The 24,637-nt window shown below is 40.1% G+C and overlaps 1 protein-coding gene across 4 annotated transcripts in view; it reads right to left on the reverse strand.

Moving 5' to 3' along the window:
* rb (adaptor related protein complex 3 subunit ruby) overlaps positions 1-24,637 on the reverse strand; it is a 196,266-nt gene that overhangs the window by 63,428 nt on the left and 108,201 nt on the right. For all 4 annotated transcript variants that reach the window (XM_067137184.2, XM_067137185.2, XM_067137186.2 and 1 more), the window contains 2 exons: positions 22,038-22,256; positions 17,397-17,560 (listed from right to left, as the gene is read on the reverse strand). In XM_067137184.2, the coding sequence (XP_066993285.2) occupies positions 17,397-17,560; positions 22,038-22,256 (383 nt within the window). The remainder of the gene's footprint in view (positions 1-17,396; positions 17,561-22,037; positions 22,257-24,637) is intronic.

The raw sequence follows: 24,637 nt of genomic DNA on the forward strand, positions 1-24,637 counted from the left end.
GCAGTTGATATGCTTCATTTCGTATTATCTCAGTATTAAAATGCTTGAAGTCCCTTCGCATTATGTACCTGGTTTTGTACTTTGGTACCTTGAGAGAGTAACATAAGTATATGAGATCATGGGTCGAAATACCTGGTACAGCAAGCTGTCCATGTTTTACCACTTTTTGCGAAGTGTTTGTTATAATAAGGTCAATCAGTGTGTGAGACGTGTGGTTTATTCTGTGAACGTGGTATACTGTTCTTGATACAATCTATCCGTCTTGTGCTGATGTTCTTCAGGTAATGCAGAATACACAAACCTGCTTCTGATGGGCCCCTTTGAGCTCTATCTTCACCCCACATGTGCATGTATCCTGCATCATTCTCACAGTTATGTATTCCAAAATTGTACACCCAAAACTTCCTCTTGTAAAAATAAACCCTACTTGTTAGTTTAGTTAGCCAGTGGCACATTTTTAAGGAATGCATTTGTTTTAGATATGATATATGATCAAGAACTTCTTCACAAAATCTGCTTGACCTCTTTTACATAAGAGAAGAGATGCTTCTTTACTGCAGAGTCTTATCTTTTGCAAAATGGACCAACAGTCACACAGCTACCTTGTGTGTGTTACGACTGGAACGCAGGTTTCTTTCCTTGCAATTAAAAGTGTAACAATTACATTTTACTCTGACCACCACCTGATTTAAGTACACTCACAAGGGAAATACACCCTTCACGCCAAAACCTACCTTGAAACATAGATGACATAACCGGTGTGCTATAAGGAAACCGCATGCAAAAAATTAGCTGCCTGTTTCCACTGCAAGGCTTTGAAATCGAAGCTGGAATCCTGCGGTGATGCGGCACAGCTGCAAATCCCTGCCTCAGTGACAAGCTGTGTGGAGTATTGTCTCCTTGACTTACAGTTTTCTGCCCACCACTCCTCTGCTGGCTTGATCATGGTGAGGGCTGTACAATCCAGCAACTTGCATCACATTCTCATTGCTTACATGTGTAATTCAAGGATTTATTTCAGGCCCTTGCAGTCGAAATAGGCACCTAATATTTTTGCATGTGGTCTTCTCTTATGTACATTTGTTTTGTCACCAAAGTTTCAAGGCAAGTTTTGCTATTAACAGTGACACTTTCCTTGTTAGAATTAGAGGCTGGCAGCCAGAACATTTCTCATCAAATTTAATTTTATGGCCCTGAAGGTGTTAGTGCATATTGGGCTACAGCCAGTGGTGTGCAGTGAACTACATCTACCCCAGTGCTGCTGGGGCAAGGAATTTTGCATTTACATTTGTATATTATTCTTCAGAATGTTTTTAATCAAGTTTAAAAAACTGCGGACAGCTAAGTCAAGTTAAGTACACTTGTTTCGAAGATCCGCTCGTTCTACAGCAGTCCAGCTTTCTTCAAAGAGCTGGGTTTCCTTGGAGGCACAAAAGAGAGGTACCCCAGCGTAATTCAAATTGCCGAACTGACGCATGCTACCTTGTCCTGACAAGACGGTGTGTGCTGTGGAGCAACCTGGAGATTCATAGAGTCTTATGGTGAGAGACCAGCTCACTAGGGTAAGGCAGGGACATGCCAAAACTTAGTTGTAATAGCTCACTTTACACTTTAGCACTACACACGAGGCTACAAGAAAAAAATTAATATGTTAACAATATAATAAAAATAGAGCCATTCTTTTTTGGGTCTTGGCATGTATTAAGTTTTTGGGATCCACTCATTAATGGCATGTGTAGAGGATATTTTTCAATACACGCGGAAAAATATTTAGGTTGCCCAGCATGAAAACAGAGCCAAGCCTGAAGTACAAGAATTTTGTATTTTATTGCTATGTATGTGTGGTTTTGCCTGTAATGGTGATAGGTACAGTGAATTTTCGTAGTGTTGTTCTTGGATTATAGGTGAAGTTTTCACGAGTTCTGTGGCATTCTTTGCGAATATAACTGTGCTATTCACCATGAGGAATATTTTTCCATGTGTATCGTCACTGTACTAACATGCAGTAAGCGAGTGAAACTGTAAAACTTAGCCTATGGTAAAATACTGGCTAACTTTTGCTCAATCAGTTTAGGTTAGGTTTTTTAAGTTAAAAAAAGCAAAAAGTAAGGCCCAGTATATTTCTGTAAAAACTATGACTTTACGATTATGAAGCGTTTCCGGGTAAAACTGAAAGTACATTGTTTAAAATCTGTTTAGTTTCTGTTATGATGATCCTGTGAATACCAATGTGGAAATAATAATGTGGTGGGGCTGTGATTGCATAATTTTTTGTAACTAGGGTAAAAAACGTATTCACCGCACACCACTAGCTACAGCCAATTTAGGCATCCGTGAAACTTGTTCTCCTTGTCTCTCGTGTTTATACTGCACTTCGTAATTCCTATAATACCTTCCCACAAGAATAAGGAATGTAAAATAACCTAAATCTGGGTACTGTGAATCAATGTCTGCTACGTCTGTTTGAAATGGTAGTAACAACAGTTCCGATGTTGAAACAGACTCTCATAGCTTTCTCCTACTATGTGTTCCTTTTGATGTTCCTATCTTACTATATATGACTGTTGATGTTTCTATAATCACTTGATTTGCATTCATTTGTTCCTTTTCATTATTTATACTAACATGTTGTGTTCTTTTTCTCCTTTTATGTCCTGTGCTCCTAGTCTTTTACTACCAGTATTCATCTTTAACATTTTGTCTCTTCCCTTTTCCTATGTTTATCTGGCTTTCTTTATATCCTACACTTTCAGTATCAAGAAGAAAGATCTGTTAAGATGGCCCCTCAATGAGTACTGAAGCCTGTTCTAATGATCTGGGAAGCACAAACAAGCTTGTCAGGGGCTGAGAAGAAAGGGATGTAGAACAAATGGGATTAATAAGGAGAGAGTCAGAGATGGTAATGTATGAGTATGTGGAGATAGTTCTTGTCCTTTCATGCTCTCTTTCTATTTTTCCCTCTTCTCACACTAATTGTCATTATGCATAACTGCCAACTTTACAAAACCAAAAATCAGGACATTTTGATATGAAAATCAGGAAAAATCAGGAGAAATCTGGAGCTACAATTGAACAAAACTGCTTATTCTACATGTCCTGCACAACACAATACTATGATATATTTATAACACTTATTGTCTCAAAGCCCAACTGTTGCCATAACGAGCTACAAGGCTGAAAATTACACATCTCTATCACCTCACAGGAAGTATGTGAGTGAGATGATCGGTCTCTGATAAGCCTTCCGAAAATAGTATGAACTCGTGCTCCCCATGCATGTATCGGTCATGCACTTAAAATGCCATTACCAAGCAAATGCATAGACTGATATATTGAAACAAGTGCCTGCGCAATTATGCGAAGCGCAATGCTATTTTTATCAAATAACTAGCTGTTGTACCCATGCTTCGCTACGGAATTTCCAAAAAGATGTCCTTATAGTTTTCCCAACTGAAGTCAACATAGGTCATTTTATGTCAGTACGAATGTCATGATTAAAAGTAATACTGTCATATGAAATATTCGATAAAATGAAAAACAGCACATTTTCTCACTTTTAAAGAAAAGTACCACAGTGTCGATCTAACAGTTCAAAGTTCCAGAGAATAGAATGACCAGGCCGCAGACAGCCACGACACTCCTGTGTCAATATTCCACTAAAGATGATGCTTGTTGTTTAAAGGGACCTAACATCTATGTCATCGGCCCCTGTGTGTTTGAGTCATCAGTCCATAGACTGGTTTGATGCAGCTCTCCATGCCACCCTATCCTGTGCTAACCTTTTCATTTCTACGTAACTATTGCATCCTACATCTGCTCTAATCTGCTTGTCATATTCATACCTTGGTCTACCCCTACCGTTCTTACCACCTACACTTCCTTCAAAAACCAACTGAACAAGTCCTAGGTGTCTTAGGATGTGTCCTATCATTCTATCTCTTCTTCTCGTCAAATTTAGCCAAATCGATCTCCTCTCACCAATTTGATTCAGTAACTCTTCATTCATGATTCGATCTATCCATCTCACCTTTAGAATTCTTCTGTAACACCACATTTCAAAAGCTTCTATTCTCTTTCTTTCTGAGCTAGTTATCGTCCATGTTTCAATTCCATACAATGCCACGCTCCACACGAAAGTCTTCAAAAACATCTTCCTGATTCCGACATCAATGTTTGAAGTGAGCAAATTTCTTTTCTTAAGAAAGCTCTTCCTTGCTTGTGCTAGTCTGCATATTATGTCCTCCTTACTTCTGCCATCGTTAGTTATTTTACTACCCAAGTAACAATATTCACCTACTTCCTTTAGGACTTCATTTCCTAATCTAATGTTTCCTACATCACCTGCCTTCGTTCGACTGCACTCCATTACTTTTGTCTTGGACTTATTTATTTTCATCTTGTACTCCTTACCCAAGACTTCATCCACACCATTCAGCAACTTCTCGAGATCTTCTGCAGTCTCAGATAAAATAACAATATCATCGGCAAATCTCAAGGTTTTGATTTCCTCTCCTTGGACTGCGATTCCCTTTCCAAATTTCTCTTTGATTTACTTTATTGCCTGTTCTATGTAAACACTGAAAAGGAGAGGGGACAAACTGCAGCCTTGCCTCACTCCTTTCTGGATTGCTGTTTCTTTTTCAAAGCCCTCGATCCTTATCACTGCAGACTGATTTTTATACAGATTGTAGATAATTCTTCGTTCTCGGTATCTGATCCCTATCAACTTCAAAATCATAAATAGCATGGTCCAATCAACATTATCGAATGCCTTTTCTAGATCTACGAATGCCATGTAAGTGGGCTTGTCCTTCTTGATTCGATCTTCTAAGATCTGACCTAAAATCAGGACTGCTTCAAGTGTTCCTACATTTCTTCTGAAGCCAAATTATTGATCTTCTCCCAACTCAGCTTCAACTTGTTTTTCCATCCTTCTGTAAATAATAAGTGTTAAAATTTTGCAGGCATGAGATACTAAACTAATGGTGCGGTAGTTTTCACACTTGCCAGCAACATTTTTCTTGGGAATATGCTGAATGGTGTGGATGAAGTCTTGGGTAAGGAGTACCAGATGAAAATAAATAAGTCCAAGACAAAAGTAATGGAGTGCAGTCGAACGAAGGCAGGTGATGTAGGAAACATTAGATTGCCTGATATATCTTATACACTAAATGGAATAACCTTGCCATGCTGGTTTCTCCTAAGGCACTCAGTAATTCAGAGGGAATGTCATCAATTCCAGGTGCTTTCTTCCTATTTAGGACGCTCACAGCCTTTGTCAAACTCTGATCTCAAAATTGGGTCTCCCATTTCATCAGCATCAACAGCCTCTTCTTGTTCCAGAACCAAATTATCTACATCTTTACCTTGATACAACTGTTGGATATGTTCTTGCCATCTTTCTGCTTTGTCTTCTTTCCCTAGAAGTGGCTTTCCATCTGAGCTCTTAATATTCATACACCTAGATTTCCTTTCTTCAAAGGTTTCTTTGATTTTCCTGTATGCAGCATCTACCTTTCCTAGGACCATACAACCTTCGACATCCTTGCACTTCTCCTTCAGCCAGTCTTCCTTAGCTACCTTGCACTTTCTATCCACTTCATTCTTTAATCGCCTGTATTCTTTTCTGCTCTCTTCATTTCTAGCATTCTTGTATTTTTGTGGTTCATCAATCAGGTCTATTATCTCCTGAGTTATCCACTGATTTTTAGTTGATCTTTTCTTCCTTCCTAACATTTCTTCAGCAGCCCTACTGACTTCATTATTCATGACTATCCACTCTTCCTCTATTGTGTTTCCTTCAGCCTTTTCATTTAGTCCTTGTGCAACATGTTCCTTGAAACAATCCCCCACAATCTTTTCTTTCAACTTGTCTAGATCCCATCTTTCTGCATTCTTTCCATTCTTCAATTTCTTCAGCTTCAGATGGCATTTCATGACCAACAAGTTGTGGTCAGAGTCCACATCTGCTCGTAGGAAAGTTTTGCAATCCAACACCTGGTTTCTGAATCTCTGCCTAATCATAATGAAGTTTGTTTGATACCTTCAGTGTCTCCAGGTCTTGTCCACGTATAAAGCCGTCATTTGTGATCTTTGAACCGAGTATTGGCAAGGACGATCAGTGCAGAATTCAACAGCCGACTTCCTCTTTCTTTTCTTTGTCCCAATCCGAATTCTCCTACTGTATTACCTTCTCTTCCTTGGCCTACCACTGGATTCCAGTCTCCCATCACAATTAGATTCTCGTCACCTTTTACATATTGTATTAAGTCTTCTATCTCTTCGTACATTCTTTCGATTTCTTCATGATCCGCTGAACTAGTAGGCATATAGACCTACACTATTGTGGTGGGCATTGGTTTGGTGTCTATCTTGACAATAATTCTTTCACTATGCTGGTCGTAGTAGCTTACCCGCTGCCCTATTTTCTTATTCATTATTAAACCGACTCCTGCATTTCCCCTGTTTGATTTTGTGTTGATAATTCGATAGTCACCTGACCAAAAATCTTGTTCTTCCTGCCAACGTACTTCACTTATACCAACTACATCTAACTTTAGCCTATCCATCTCCCTTTTCAGATTCTCTAACCTACCACAACGATTCAAACCTCTAACATTCCACGCTCCGACTCGCAGAATGGCAGTATCCATCTTCCTGATGATCGCTCCCTCTCATGTAGTCCCCACCCGGAGATCCGAATGGGGGACTAGTTTACCTCCGGTATATTTTACCCGGGAGGAAGCCATCATTAGTACACCATTCATACAGAGAGAGCTTCATGTCCTCGGGAGGTAGTTACGGCTGTAGTTCCCCGTTGCTTTCAGCCGTGTAGCAGTATCAACACAGCTAAGCCATGTTGAGTATTATTACAAGGCCGTATCAGTCAATCATCTAGACTGCCGCCCTTACAACTACCGAAAGGCTGCTACCCCCCTTTCGATGAACCATTCGTTAGTCTGGTCTCTCAACAGATACCCATCCGATATGGTTGCACCTGCGGCTCGGCTATCTGCATCATTGGGACACACAAGCCTCCCCACTGTGGCAAGGTCACATGGTTCGCAGAGGAGGCATCGACCCGTAATGGAACAAAATGAGATGAAGCGTAATGACGCCGAGCTTGATAGCTGCAGTCGCTTAACTCATTGCGGACTGTGGACGGCGTAAGACGTTTAAGCTTGCTCCTATGCTGTGGGTCGTGGGCGGCGTAAGACGTTTGATGTTCCGTGCGAAGCAATGCTGTTTGTATTCGTCATCTATGTATTCTTACACCTTAGTCAGCATTACTGGTTGTAGCAGGAAGCTGGTTGACCTTTTTGAGATAATTCTCGCGTTGAGTGGGCTCATGTTTATCTTAGCTGTTTTAGCGGGAATATCTCAGCACTTCCTCGCGCGTCAACACGGTACTTGAGATTCCAATGCAGTGTGTGTTGTTCTTACCGAGTGTAGTATAATGGCTTATAAAACAAAGTTTCTTACGGAGGATTAATTATTAGATATTGTTCACAATGATTATTCTGGTGATGAACTTATTCCTGAAATAGACTCAGATAGTGAAAGTGAGAGTGACAAGGAAATTCCGTTAGGCCTATAAAGAAAAGTGAAATGCCTGGTACATATCATCCTAGTTATTGTCCACCCGTTCCACCATTTACAGAGAATTCAGGTATAAAACTTCAAATAGAAAATAAGCAGGATATTTTGAGTTACGTGAGTATTTTCATTAATGAACAGACCAATCTATTAGCGAGTCAAGTGCGGTGCCCCGGCCTTTCACAAAGAATTCGATCATGCAATCGTGGAAACCGATTAGTCCAAAATCCTGATATAAAAATGTACTGGACCGAGGACGCTGTTTTTCATACTCCAATATTTTCTAATACAATGTTCTGAATACGCTTCCTTCGTATTCTTTCATTTCTTCAATTTGGTGACAGTAATCATTATGCCGAAAATACAGATAGGCTGTATAAAATTAGACGTATTTTGAAACCTGTGATACCAGATTCACACCCTAAATATTTACTAGAGGTAAGCACAAAGTATCATTTTTCTAACATTTATAGTTTAGGAATAATTGTAAATTGTATTAAGTGATGCACGTCAAGAGGGCCGGGCATGGAAATGGCTGGTCCAGGCATTCAAGTGTCCCGCTCAGAAGCCAGTATCCAGTATTCAGGAGATAGGAGGTTTGAACCCCACTGTTGGCAACCCTGAAGATGGTTTTCCGTGGTTTCCTATTTTCACACCAGGCAAATGCTGGGTCTGTACCTTAATCAAGGCCACGGCCGCTTGCTTCCCACTCCTAGGCCGTTCCTGTCCCATCGTCGCCATAAGACCTATCTGTGTCGGTGCGACGTAAAGCAACTCGCAAGAAGAAGAAGAAGAAATGTAATGACAATTTAACAGTCTCAAATCAGCCACTGACCAGAATTCAAAACGTACTGTTCCTCCTCATAGTGGCTACTAACCATAGGCAGGGCAGACCCATGGTGTCGCTCATAGAGAGGTAAAACTCACCCTGATTCACACAATGTCGCTACTAATCACAAATCTATTGTGTACCTAACATAGTCACATAAGTAAAAGCAGCGCAGCGTGGTGGTACTAATTATAAGTAGTCTCATGGTTCTAATTCAAACATCCCTAGGTTGCCCCTTTTAGTTGCCTCTTACGACAGGCAGAGGATACCATGGGTGTATTCTTCGCCTGCGTCCCCCACACACAGGGGGGACGTTTGGTCCACGAGAGCTATTTTATTTCGCTCAAGACCGCCAGCAAGCCGGTTAGGACCCCTCTATCCGCCACCTGGAACGCGCCACATGCTAGTATTACCTCTCCCCCTGCTACGCCAACGTAGTAGGTTTGTGGTTATTCCATTTAAGTGTGCACACTGCTCATTCCAATCACTACCTCAGAGTAGTATTACGTACCAATAGTATCAGAAAATTTATGAACCAGAGGAAAGGCAGGCTAAATAAAAGAGAGATCTAACTCCCCAGCTACTTCCCGCCAATATTCACGCAGGCTGTTATACTAGGCATGCAGCAGTAATCCCATCTATTGGAAATAAATGGCAGCAGAATACACAAAACACATCACAACAAACAATGGTCAATGTAATGCTATTGTTGTTGATCAATTTTATGAGCTGTCTATATTGCAAGCCTTTACATTTAGTTTTCTTCCAACTCTGTGGTATTAGAGCATCTAATGTAAAGTAAGTCGTCCTTTCTTTTATGGCTCCCTCTTGTGTTATTATTCAAGCGATCGTTCCTTGAAGTTTTTTTTTCATTCTTATAATAATCTTCAAAATATTATTATAGTCGGTACGGTAAAACTGAATAAGACATAAATAATCAGAAATTGTACTCTCTATAACTTTAGTTATGTAGTACTTTTCGATATGACCAATTAAATAGGTAATTAAAAATTACATTTTGGCACCTTCCCCTAAACTACCATTTCGAACAGGGTGAATAAAATTATTTATAGCATAGACTGTAGTTTTTTATTCCCCGACTTCACATACGGATTTTCATTAAATTCTGTTCAACCATTTTCTCGTACCTTGGCTCATATGGACTTAGCAACAAAATCCAAATTCATGAATTTCTCTGTTGTCAAAGCCGGTACGGTAAAAATGTATGACATAAATGATAGGAAATTTAATAATATATAACTTTAATTATGTAGTACTTATTGATAGGGCCAATAATACCAAATATGTGAGAATTAAATTTTAGGCCTTCCCCTAAACTACCATCACTCAGCGTGAACACAATTATTTATGGTGTAAATTGTAGAGACTTATTCCCCGACTTTATATACCGATTTTCATTAAATTTTTTTCAGCCGTTTTGATGATGATGATGATGATGATGATGATGATGAAGCTTGTTGTTTAAAGGGGCCTAACATCGAGGTCATCGGCCCCTAATGGTACGAAATGAAATAACAAAAAATTCAAATTCATCCACTGACCAAAATAAAATAAAAAATGTCATGAAGAATGAATGGATGGACATGAACCCTACAAAAAAACAAAAACAAACAAATAAACAAACAAAAACAGTGGATCAGACTCAAAAAGAAGGTAGTTAATTAGAGTATTACTGACCAAGGGACCATTTATAAAGCACAATGATGCTTGATGTCTGAAAGGGTGCTAAATTCACGTCTAAGGCCCCACAGAATGGTACATGTCGCGAGTAAAGTAGAACCATGGTATTTGTCATTTTGGGGTACTGATCAAAAGTAGCAAACACTCACGGTGGTCCACACAATATGGTACTACTCACAAGTATTGCAATTTGTACAGGGAACGCAGACCTATGGTGTTTCTCACACAATGGCGCCACTCATAGCCAACGCAAACCGGTAAGGTTCCTCCCCTAGGTGTAATAGTCATGGGCGCCGGTATTCCCGTGGTGTTCCTCACATAGTGGGTACCAATCACAGGCAACGCTGACCCACGGTGCCGCTCATATAGCGGTACAACTCACAGGCCACGCCCAGACCCGCGGTGTTGCCCACATGGGTACAACGCACGGGTACTGGAATCCCCTAGGCCAGGATTTTTACTGCAACTAATCACAAACCTATTTCGTACCAATTTAGTGATACTACTCGCAAGTACATGCAACCCATGGTGTTCCCCGCATGATGGTACGAATCAAGAGTAGTTTCATGGTTCTAATTCAATCATCCCTTGGTCGCCCCTTGTAGTCGCCTCTTATGACAGGCAGGGGATACCGCGGGTGTATTCTACATGTGCGTCCCCCACCCGCAGGGGGTAGTGTGTTTGGTCCGCGAGAGGTATTTTATTTCCCTCAAGTCCGCCGGCAAGCCGGTTAGGACCCCCCCCTATCCGCCACCTGGGACGCGCCACGTGGGAGTATCACCTCTCCCCCTGCTACGCCTGCGTAGCAGGTTTGTGGTTCAGCCGTTTTCTCGTGATGCGCGTACATACATATATACACACAGACATTACGGAAAATTAAAACGTGCATTTCTCCTTGTTACTATGGTCACGACCGGTACAGAAATATCAATCTTTATAAATTCTGAGCCATGTACAGACACTCTTATTTTATTTATATTGGGATGAAGTAAAATTAGTCAGAATTGCCTTCGAATGGCTCCTAAAATCTCTAGAAAAGTCACTAGTCGTTATCATTGAAATTCTATCATTAAATTACCAAAAAAAACTCAATATATAGCTACTAGTCTCTAGAATCGACTAGACGGATGTGAACGAACACAAACATAGCACGCGAGAATGAGAGATTGACGATCGATATACGTGTCGCGATATACAGCATGTTTGAACCAGTATTATTTATGAAAGTAATCCGTCATTGCACCGATATTCCACAGTTCTGATGTGTCCAGAATAAACATTGCACGTTCGCGCACATTTCTTGCATTAATAAACGTAGATATTTCGTTTGGAGGCGGCCAGTGAGTGAAGGAGTTCCGGCCACTCGTATAAAAAAAAGCTGAAATGGCGGGATTTGAAAACAAATGTTTGAAGTTCACCAAAAAATAAGCTAAAATCGGAAGAAATAATAGAATAATTGGGAGGCGGGAAAAACTGTCGAAAATCGGGAATCTCACGCCTAAATCGGGAAAGTTGGCAGGTATGCATTATGTTTTCCTATTTTGGGTTCCTTCTGATGTTCCTTTCTATATAAGACTTGACCTTACAGAGTTGAAAATCCTAATATTAATGCTAAGTGGGATCTGTATAAATCCAAATCATAACAACAAACTGCATTCATCTAGCTGAACACTGATCCTGACTGTCTTGCTACTCATCTTAAAAGAACTGGGATTCTTAATTCTAAAAACAGAATTGTCATGAACAATGATCACTCTCTATCCCACACAAACATCTTAATTAAACACCAAGAAACATTATTCAATTTCATAAGGATGTATTGAACCATATCGTCATATGCTTCAGATACATAATTTTAATTATTGCATAACACTGTGGGCGTATTGAGCAACATGGCTTTGTGTGGGAGTCTGTTGGAAGACGGTTGGATTCCAGACCGTGCTAATACAAGGGACCAGCCAGAAGCTTCTTACAATGACCTTTTTAAATTTGAACAACGTTGCTGGGAAACGCTGCCGCACTCTTTGTCCAGCAAGTTTCGAACTCAGCCAATCAACTTTCTTACAGCATGTTTGAACCAGTATTATTTATGAAAGTAATCCGTCATTGCACCGATATTCCACAGTTCTGATGTGTCCAGAAAGACGGATGTAATTTTTCTAATGCCTGTAGATATAACTGGTGCCTACTTAATGTTAATGTGTATATTTCATTATTATCCATGTCCGACTCGTTGGCCGAATGGTCAGCGTACTGGCCTTCGGTTCAGAGGATCCCGGGTTCGATTCCCGGCCGGGTCGGGGATTTTAACCTTAATTGGTTAATTCCAATGGTCCGGGGGCTGGGTGTTTGTGCTGTCCCCAACATCCCTGCAACTCACACACCACACACAACACTATCCTCCACCACAATAACACGCAGTTACCTACAAATGGCAGATGCCGCCCACCCTCATCGGAGGGTCTGCCTTACAAGGGCTGCATTCGGCTAGAAATAGCCACACGAAAAAAAAAAGAAAAAAAATTATCCATGGCTTCTCATTCAAACTCAACCGGCCGTTCAACTGACATTGTATTCATCAAAGGGGACTCCCCAAGTTCAAATGAAAGTCTACGGGTCTTTATAAGCCCGAGAAGAGGGGGAGCGTCCTTCACTCCTTACTTGGCATTCGTTACTCAGACTCGCTCTGATTCTGATTGTGTTCGGTCGCCGAGGACACTTTGTTCTGATTACTTGTGAACTGAGCCAGTGGTTCATATCTGCGACAAATATAAATGAAACCGTGATTTTTCTATTGCACAATGCCTGTGCTGTGTTTTTATAATTAGATCCGGGAGTGTTAACAGTTCTAGTAAAATAAGATAGATACCTCTAGTAGTAACAGTCGTTATAGTGACGCCAAATGTGGCTTTGGCGCGTGAGATATCTAATACTAAAGGGACGGTAATGAACGGTTTTTATCGCTAACACCTAAAACCCCACAGAATAATTAACACCAGTGTAATCAAGGAATTATAACGGTTCACACTCGTGATCGCGTGAACATTCGTATCCGCATGTGTCGTGGTGCCGCGGGAAGGACTGATTGCATCTGGACCAAGGAGTCCTTAAATTAATGGTGAGCGGAACGGACTAATTTTTGCTTACAGGCTGTAGTCACTTAACGGCCAAGCATTAAAGGCGCGATCTAGGTACATGTGTGTCACGAGCGGTGAAGAAGAAGAAGTCCTAAATCAACTGTTTGCAGGAGCTTCACCAACCCAGAACCATGGAGACAGTGCCAAGGGTCGATGGAGTGACTTCGTGCATCCTGGAGATTGACGTGAAGATGGTCTAAGTTTGTGGAGACACTGTGGCCCTGTGAGCATCAGGAGTGCTGAGGTCATCGCCAGCTAATTTTTTATGTCTACCTATTGGAATGCTTGGGGGTGGTAGTTACACACTAGTTCAGATCTGTTGTAAATAACTAATTTAAAGTTAATTTTCAACCAGAAGGCACTGAGTTTCATTCAGTTCAATTTAAATATAAATGTGTCCTGGGCTGTTGCATGCTTGTGTTTTTCTTTATTACCTTTTCAGTTAGTTAGATGGGTTTAAAGGTATGCCAGTGTAGATATAGGAGTTTTCAAAAGCTTCAAGTTGACAAGTAGGCGTTCAATCTTCCACGTAATACACAACACCTTATCGCGCTACTTGCCCTTACAACACCACTCCCCTAACCCACCTTAAACCACTCCCCTTACTCCCTTACCCCCTCCTATCCCCTATCTATATTCAATTTTCAGTTCTTACTTCCTCTTGTACTTCATGACAAGGCTAAATAAAAGTGAGCCTCATAATATTACTTACCTTACCATTTTCACTTTTCTATTTATTATTTTTTATTTATTTTATTTTTCTTAGATCTCCTAAAATCCATATCAGTACTAATAGTCTCATATTCTAAGAGTTTTTATATATACCACTACCCACCTTTTGAAGTACTAAAAAATCATTTGTTACCTAGCAACAAATTTTATTCCTTGAATAACAACAATTGTGAATTATACTGCATCATTATTTTTAACCTCAAGATCTACAGCAAGAGTGCTCAAGAATCTCTACATGAACTTCTATTTTTTAATTCAAGAAAAGTGTCATAAGTGTTACAATTGTGTTGACTTCTTGCCATTTTTGTGTCGGCTGATGATGACATGGACATATGTCGAAACCGATCCCGTAACATATTAAATATGTTGCTACATTAATTCGTACAACAATATTATTGTATTGAATAGGTGGAACATCTTTCTCTTTTTAGCATTGTAATTATTAGTTCAATACGGATCAGTGATGAAGTTCTTAACTTTAAATGCAAGATCCGGTCATTATTTTACATAGGCAACTCGCCGGTAGTTTTGTATGGGAAAGAAGTTCACAGCTGTAGTTTCTATTTTTTTTTCATCATGCATGGGATTTCAGGTGTAATCTTGAAGCAGAATCAAGGAGAAATTCAACGTTGTCTGGTTAGAGTCTTTATTATGCAAGGAAAGCAGGACAAATGGGCTAGACGAACAGCTGACTGTCCGAATAAGACGCCAGAAGAGCACGCAAATATGTTTTTGAACCTAGGTGCTGGTTAGAATAAGGCTTGAGAAGCCATGAGTGCAGTTATGAATAATTTAAGGGATGCTTGACTGTGATGTTTAATGGAGGCTAGAAGTACCCATAGTTATGACCTGAGGAGGGGCATGAACCTGTGTAGCGCCAAATGAATGGCCCGAGTTGGTCTCGGAGTTTATGTTAGCAAATTGAGACCGCAGGTTATCTGTGTAAGAAGCAGTATTGGAACTACAAGTATTGAGGAAAAATCCTTGTCTCCGAGTGAAGTCTAGCAGGTAGTGACAAGCTCCCTTTTGTGCGTAGTTGAGTGCACTAGCCCAAGGCCATCTCACAGTCGGGTGTCGTCTGGTCCATTATCTGCAATCCCCTTGACAACTAGGGAATGTTTACAGGTCACAGCTGATCGAGAGAGTGAAAGTGTGCCGGGTGAGATATGCCCTTTTTCTTACATTTAGACGCAACCCATGCGTCTGTCTGCTGTTGGAGATGTGCATGAGAAGATGATGTGCATATATCATGTTTTATTTTACAGGTCCCATACATGCTATTTCATTTGTATGTGTATGTCCAGCCTTTCTGGATTTATCTATGGTTTTGAGTGATGTTGTTGGCTGATTTTTTTTTGTATTTGTTTCTCTCTCTGTTGTATGTGTTGATGTAACCAGCGTTGAATAAGATTTTCTTGTTTAATTAGCTTGATAACTAAATAGAGGTCGCTGGCATTTTATGTCATCCAATTTGTGCGTGGGTGGCTACACATTAGAGTCTATGTAGATGTATGTTTGCAGCGCAGGACTAGCATTGTAACTGAATTGTTTCTTTATTAATGATGTAAATATGTATATACTGAATCGAACGCTAGTGTGGTTAACTGTCTACTGCGGATATGTAAAGAGACTTTTTCAAGCGAATCCCAACGGGATTAGGACATAAAAACGAAGTTGCATCGACCTAATTTCATAATGTTACCATCCAAAGTCACTCCCAAGTCGTATGTTTCCTTACACGGGCCGTGACCAGTTTTGTAATTAAAGTTTGTGAGTAAATGTTATGGACATATGCGTGGCATTTTTTCTTTATTTTGTTGGCCATCTGGCTTCATATGTTGTTACTTTGTGTTGTTTAGTATGAATGATATTAATGTCTTAGTTTAATAAATCCATTTTATTGATTTCTTTCTCTTATTCACAAGATTTATGTACCCGTATTCCTGTCAATGTACCCATGGTATTTACCTCATGGAGAGGTTAGATTATTTAGCTTAGCCCATATAATTCCGAACGGTAACCACACACTCTTCCACATTACCCCGGCATATTTTGAAGACAGGTACGGTACAGTATGAATCTGGGCTAATCGCAAGAAATAAGAAACAATAATATGATACAGAGAAGAGTAAGGTACCCTGATGAGAAGTAGAGAGATCATCGAAATTCATTTTTCTGAGGTCACAGAAGGAATACAGTTCTGTAATTCAGAGGCAGAAGGTAACAGATTGGGGAATTGCAACACACGGAGATCTAAAGTTCAACCAATCAACCTAAATCATCCTCTAAGTCAAGAATGCAGTTGAGAAAAATATTCATTAAAGTATTTCTGTCCAGTGACACAGTACATCACCTCCAACAAAGTATACTGGGTGCCACATAACCCTTTTTACAGGGGTCTCTGGGAAATACCAACAGCAATAAATGCAATGTGATATTTTTCCTTGTTAATATGAACATTTTTACAAGGAGGTGAACTTACTGAGCGGCACTGAGGAGCAACATTTTATTGACCATATTATAGTGACCACATATTATGAGGCAATGGGAGCAGACAAAAAATGTATTACCCAAAAGTGGATTGCTGAGAGATTTTACTGAAGCAGTTGGAAGGTTATGACAAAATGTCTTTTCTCCACGACAAAGCACTGTGTTTTAAGGTGAATGCAACACAACAGCTCTTGTGGGACAATGGTATCAACTCTCTTGAGACTGCTGAATGGCCAGGTGCATCCCCAGATTTAAACGTTGCTGAACATTTTGGAGCAATTTTGAAGGATGCTGTGGGATCACTAATGATCCAAGAACAAGATGGCAATAAGCATTACAAACATACGCTGCAAGCACATCTTACTAATAACCAATGTGCACGAGGACACAAATGTTTGAGATACTTCTATACTTGTATCCTGAAAGACTATGTGCTGTTCATGACTGTGGGGATGGACACATCACGTATTTATAATAAGATGTAGAAATTACTAATTATATTAACCAGAGAACATAGTGTACATTTCTTTCCTCCCCAGACCCCTGGGAAATCTGTTATGTGGCATCCAAAACCATGCAACCATCACTTGCCACTTAAGACCTGGAACTCTAAAACTGTAGTCTTAGATCACATCTTCATAAACTATGAGAAATATACACAAATTATAGATTTGGAAATGTTAGACCAGCTCAAATTCTAAGTTACCAGTAATTGCAGGTTATAAGAATTTGTATCACAAGCTACCAGTAAGCCAAACAGGTGGCTTCTTGGCAGTATCATTCCGTCTAGCCCAAGAGACCCTATTAGTTCGTACATCCTCCTGGCGTTCAGATGGACTTGATGAATTTATAAAACTTGTAGATGATGACAGCTTTATATGGTATTTATTTATGAACGAGTACAACTTCACCTTTGTAGAATGAGGCTTCGTTGCAGCCTCTTCAGGCTCCGAAGAGTCCGGTTCGCTTCCTTCCTCGCTGCTCTCCTCTCCTTCAGAGCTCTCTTCCTCATCTTCTTCTTCATCATCATCCCCTTCCACTTCACTGCTCCCCTGTTCACTGCTGTCATCAGTGTCTGAAATAAGAAATACCCTCTTTATAAAGTGAAAGTTTGGTTGGAATGCTTGGAGAACGATTTCCAGCAAGTTGTCCGACAAGCGGATCCAACCAAACTGAAAGGAAAATTAAATTAGGCCATTGTGAGAGCAGCATTGTTACATGGAGTAGAAACATGGCCTACTACTAGAGGGTTGCAGCAAAAGATACATGTTGCAGAGATCAATAAGCTTAGAGAGTTAGGAATGAGACAATCAGAGGAACGTTAAGTGTGGGGAAAGTAAGTGGAAAAGTTAGGAAAGCAAGATTGAGGTGGTTTGGCCATGTTAACAGGACAAAAAATTATGCAGGAAGGAGAGTAATGGAGATGACTGTGCCTGGTAAGACGAAAAAGGGAAACCAAAAAAGATGATGGGTGGACTGTATAAAGGAGAATATGACAGAACTGAACCTACAGAAAAACCTGGTTGTAAACAGGAACAACTGGAGGAAGTTAATTAACACCCAAGACAACACTTCAGAAGAAGAAGAAGAAGAAGAAAGTTATACATTACAGACTATCACACGAAAGCAGCAAAGAGAGATGGAACAGCTCTGGCATTATTTCATTTTTAATACTTAATAATAAGTGTTTATATAAAGGAGTTTTTTCATGACCTAAAGTCTTACTTTGCGGTAATAACTACAGCTTTTTTCCTGGCCATTCCAAGGTCATGTTCTATAGTTTGCAAGAGAACACACAAGATCTTTTCTGTACAGTAGTTTGAAACATGCTGTGTGCAGTCACCGTCAAATCCTTTATTTGTATCACTACACTGAACCTAGAAATTATTACTGGAACCAAAAAATAAAATTCTCCAAACAAAACATCTTAACATTATTTTTGGTTCACACCTCCATATGGTTCAGCTGGATAGCCTCTGGAAAAATGTCTAGTTTAAACACCGCTCAAAATCAAATTTAATCAAAGAAACAACTAAATCCAAAATTCTCTCAACGTTCACCTTTAATTGAAATATTTATAGCGTCACAAACATAATTCAAGAACAGAACGTTAACATTTCCTTTAGAATGAACAATAGAACAACTCCAATTTAATTAATGTTTCTAATCCTTTTGAAAAATTGGGTGTATACAGATTCTGCTGCAATGACTGCAGCAGCACATATGTGGGGCAAACTTGTTAGGTCATTCAAAATTAGATACACAGAACATGTGAATGCAATCGAATATAAAAGATTCTCTGCGGCACGTCAACATATGCATGACTACACACACAAATTCTAGGGCATAGATCATGACATAGATATCATTGAAATTTTAAATAAGGGCCCCTTACTTGACATTACCGAACAATGCTTTATTCAACTTGATCAATATTATAATCCAAATCTAAATCTCAAAGATTTATCCGAAAAACCTAAAATTCTGTTTGACATGCTTATTACAATATTAAACAATACTGAATTACCTAAAAACTGATCAATTTTTCAGATAAGACACAACACGCTTGCATGTTACCCCTACCGTTCTCCATGCCCACCCAACCACACATCTTCCGGTACCCCGTTCTCCCCTCCTTCAACCTAGTACACCCCGTCCCTTCCCGATCTCTCCATCGGTTTTCTGCATGTATGATTAGCCAGTCAGTTCCTCTTCAACTTTACAACCAACTACACTCATGCTCATAAATTAAGGATAATTGCATATTGTGTGTTACACAACGTGGCACTACACAAAACTGGCGCTAATAGCATAGGCACATAGTGAACACAAACGAAACATATCTGTAAGTCCACGGTATTGGTGATAAGTTGAGAAAACCGTCCCAAAACACATGTGCTACAAAACGCCACTGTTTCCTGCGCATGTACCCAGACATCAATATGGGATATGATCACCATGCACACGTACAAAGGCCTCACAATGGGTTGGCATACTCTGGATCAGGTGGTCGAGCAGCTGCTGTGGTATAGCCTCCCATTCTTGCACCAGTACCTGTCGGAGCTCCTGAAGTGCCCTAGGAGTTTGAAGACGTGCAGCGATATGTCGACGGGAGAGCATCCCAGATGTGCTCGATGGGGTTTACGTCTGGAGAACAGGCAGGCCACTCCATTTGCCGGATATCTTTTGTTTCACAGTACTCCTCCATGATGGCAGCTTGGTGGGGCCGTGCGTTATCATCCATCAGGAGGAAGGTGCACCCCTGAAAAGGCGGACATACTGGTGCAAAATGACGTCCCGATAAACCTGACCTGTTACAGTTCCTCTGTCAAAGACATACAGGGGTGTACGTGCACCAATCATAATCCCACCCCACACCATCAAACCACTACCTCCATACAAGTCCCTTTCAAGGACATTACGGGGTGGGTATTTGGTTCCTGGATTGTGCCAGATGAGAACCCGGCGAGAATCACTGTTCAGACTATACTTGGACTCGTCCGTGAACATAACCTGGGACCACTGTTCCAATGACCATGTACTGTGTTCTTGACACCATGCTTTACGGGCTCTCCTGTGAACAGGGGTCAGTGGAATGCACCTTGCAGGTCTCCGGGCAAATAAACCATGTCTGTTCAGTTGTCTGTAGACTGTGTGTCTGGAGAAAAGTGTTCCAGTGGCCGTGGCAAGGTCCCGAGCAAGGCTACCTGCAGTACTCCGTGGCCGTCTGCGGGCAATGATGGAGAGATATCGGTTTTCTTGTGGTGTTGTACACTGCGGACATCTCGTACTGTAGTGCCTGGACACGTTTCCTGTCTGCTGGAATCGTTGCCATAATCTTGAGATCACACTTTGTGGAACACGGAGGGCCCGTGCTACGACCTGCTGTGTTTGACCAGCCTCCAGTCGCCCTATTATTCTACTCCTCATAACGTCATCAGTATGTGTCGTTGAGCCATTTTCACCACACAGTCACTATTAGCACGTCGGAAAACATCTGCACACTTACTCGCTGCACCGTACTCTGACATGCACCAACACACCTCTGCGTATTTGGACTGCTGCCAGCGCCACCGTGCGACAACCGCAGGTCAAATGCACCATATGGTCATACCCCGAGGTGATTTAAAACCGCAAACCGCCCACTATAGCGTTGTTTCACCATGTATCAGCATTATCCTTAATTTCTGAGCATGAGTGTACTTGTTACCTGAAGTGAGTCTTCTACTTAAAAACCTTCTTGCCCCATTTCTTTATTCACAACTCCAACTCAAGAATTTTTTCTTGTAGGTTCCGTCTTGGATCGAGAACATTTCATTTCAACATTTATAACAACAAAACTTGTTCTACGAGATCCACTCATCTGTTACGTTAACACACCACAGTACGAAGTTTGAGCCCAGTGCTATATACAATTACGCAAGCTCATATCTCTTGAGGAACTACCTTTTTATAAAGAACTTTCTGTTACTTTTATACCAGCCCATTATTACTGAAATATGACTACAATATCCTTGGACTACACATAATTGACTCAAACCGATTTCTAATGAAGAAAAACAATAAAAAACGAACTCTTTTATCACTTGTACACATCATACTACTAGTGAATTATAGACGAAAAATACGTCATATTATACCGACAAAAGTGCAACTGTAATATTTTCAAACATTTATTATTGGATTTTAGATTGTTAATTTCTTTTAATAGCATGACTTTCAAGTTGTATACTTGTAAAATGTAGTTAAATGACTATCAAACACGAAATTGGGGTGCGGGTGTTATTTGCGTCAAGGTTACCAACACGCTCCTGGCTCATCTAGTTTTCGATGCTGAGTGTACAGTTACGTTTTGTGCAACCGTAGATGGAAGAAAACTGTCCCCATATGTCATATTTAAAAGGAAAACAATTCAGACTTTTAATTCTAAACTGACTTTAACATTTTTTAAAAATAGTACTGTATTTTACAGAGTAATTTAAATTCAAGATTTCTCTGCGTCACGATAGAACGGGTCTTCCGGAACGTGCAGGGGTAGCTTTCCGCACTTTCACTCACTTCGGTGTGTCTATAGTGTGATACAGATGTTGATTCCCACAGGGAATCTGATTTTTTTTTTTTGTGTAGGTGTGCTAGGTACCAACTGATGAGCCCAACCTAGCGCACGGGGGCGAAACGCTGGTAACCAGGAATGAGTTATCTGGAAAATTTATAATGTCCAATAACGGACCATTTATATTGGTGTCTATAGTGTGTTTCATAGTTGAAAATAGAGTGAAATTGTAATTGTTTTGTATTCAGTGTTTTAAAGAACGTCACATCACGTAGCAGGCAGTACGCGGAAACTGACGAGGGTTGGCATTTCTGAATTACAAAGTATAATAACAGCTTTTTGATGAACTACTTAATGTCTGAACAGACCTTTAGGGCTAACAGTGTTCATTTTATACTTTACAAATTCTTACTAACTCTTTAAAAAATACAACTATGATTACTGATTAGTGTTAAGCAATAAAGAGCTAATCTATCAAATATGGCAATATATCACTCACCATCATCACCAGGAGAACTGTGTTCTGACTCTGAATAGAATGAACGTTTCTTCACTGTATGTTGTTTCTTAGCACGAGGCTCTTCCACCACTACTGGGAGCTCAACATCACGAACATTTGAATCAGGAGCAACTTCAGGGAATGAAGGAAGGTCATGATATCCATTGGCCCGGGCATTTATATAATGCGACAGGGATCCCAGTTGGAACTGCTCACGATCTGCAAACATAACAACTTACAACTATAAGGATAGTGAAAAAAATGGACAATTCAAGTATGAGCTAGACTGTGATACTAAACTCCATAGCCAAGAGACATGAGAGGACCTTCACAGAAAATCTCAAGTTTTGGGATTTTTCACATTGACTGTAATAATTAGGGGAAGGATTTTACGGTGGAAAGTATAGCCACAAAAGTGGGAAAAAAGGTTTTGAAAATACATGAAAAAAGGTGCAAAAAAAGGTGTTGACAAAATAAATTTAGTAAGATTTAAACCAGTTATATGAACTTTTTTAAAATCCCATTTACTGGGTTCTAATAATTAATAAACGTATTATATTGGATTGCCGGCCCCGTGGTGTAGGGGTAGCATGCCTGCCTCTCACCCGGAGGCCCCGAATTCGATTCCCAGCCACGTCAGGGATTTTTACCTAGACCTGAGGGCTGGTTCGAGGTCCACTCAGCCTATGTGATTAGAAATGAGGAGCTATCTGATGGTGAGATAGTGGCCCCGGTCTAGAAAACCAAGAATAACGGCCGAGAGGATTCGTCATGCTGACCACATGGCACCTCGTAATCTGCAGGCCTGTGTGCTGAGCAGCGGTCGCTTGGTAGGCCAAGGTCCTTCAAGGGCTGTAATGCCATGGGGGTTGTTATATTGGATTACACATAATATTCCAATATTTTTGACAGTAAGTCACTGGTGCTTTGAGCTTTGTAGATCCTTATATATAGAGAGAAACTCTACTCACCATCTACAGAAACCAATGGACAATATCTTGTCGACACTCGTACAGGGAGTTCAGTTAAAGATTTCTGCATCTGAATTGTTCTTCAAATTTAATTTTAATTTTTCTTTAGCAAATTCATCAAGGTTGTCTCTAACACACATCAATTTATTCCACTGTTCCTCCTCCTCCTCCCCCTCCATACTTTCTTCTTCCAAACTCTGAATCGCATCAGGCAAATAGTTGTGACCATGCACTGCAAAAAGTTCCAACTTTAGGCCTTTGTTGTTGAATAATTGTTTGGCCTGCTTTATGGCTGCTGCATCCATTGAGTCAAAAGAAAACTGTGGCATCTTATCCAAGTACCCCACCTTGTGATGACAGGAAACTGTGGAAGGTGGACGCCCCAGTCACTTCCTGGTACAAAAGACGACTGGCAGCCTGTACAAGAATCTTCTTCAGAGCAACAATGAAGTAATTAATCCTACTGTAATTCTCCCTGATATTTTCACAAACATAGTGTAGTCCATGTTCAATATACATCACATGGCAGAGGTTGGGGTACATGCCCTTTAGTTGTTGGAGAGCCGAAAGCATGTACGTGCTTGATCAGTCACCACATGCCTCACTTTTTCATACTGTATGCCCCCTGGTCACAGATTCATACAGAAATCATTCAATGATTGCATTATTGTGCAGGCATGTGTCTTCTCGAATTGGTATATTCACCCGTTCACCAAATAACGGAAATGCCAACACATTAAAAATATATATTTGCAGCTCAACAGTAGTTTCAGTAGTTTATTCCATTTCTCTTATTTTCTCCAAGACGTTTTTGTAAATTGGCCGTATGCAATTTTTTCTCAGACTGCTCTCATCCGGTATTGACTTTTACATGTACTTCTCAAGGAATGATTTGAATGCAGGGTTTTATGACCAGAATTTCTGACTGATTAAAGCCATGGCAAGTTCCGCACAGAAATCTTGCAATGACCTCTGCTTTCAGATCCTGAAGTGAAGGCGTGTAACAGAGTAGTTTCCTTAGGTTTCGACATGCAAAGTTCAATGTTCTTCAATGTTTGCTGTACCGAATGTGCTGGTTTATTCGGTTTCTTTGAAGCTTGTCACTGATTGCAATATTTTCTTCACAGATGGCAGATCGAAGAATGATGCCACCAGTTTAGATAAAGTGCATCTCGAATGCTTCTGAAAGAGCATACAGCTTCTCCATCTTAACCTTTGGTATGATTTTATGTTGTGAAGAATACGTTCTGGTCCAAACTGGTCAAACACTAACACGGCCATCAAGAGAGTACACAGTTGATAGGTGGAACCGTTAAATTCATGCCAGTACTAAATGAACTAAATAAACATCATTGTTTAAATGTGAATTTGATTTCTCAGTTGCAGGTTGGCCATTCTTCCTGGTATATGAATTACTATGGTTTCCATAAATTATATTTTAATATTTATTTACTATTTGTGTCTTCTGATCAAACAAAATTTTTAAAAATCTGTTGTAGAAGAGAATAAAAATAATAACACAGATAAAAGTGGAGAAAAGGTGCTGAAGCATGACAAAAGGTAGTAGTATTCTTAAAAAAAAAAAAAAAAAAAAAAAAAAAAAAAAAAAAAAAAAAAAAAAATGCAAAG

This window comes from Anabrus simplex, chromosome 1, assembly GCF_040414725.1.
Source record: "Anabrus simplex isolate iqAnaSimp1 chromosome 1, ASM4041472v1, whole genome shotgun sequence".
NCBI lineage: Eukaryota > Metazoa > Arthropoda > Insecta > Orthoptera > Tettigoniidae > Anabrus > Anabrus simplex.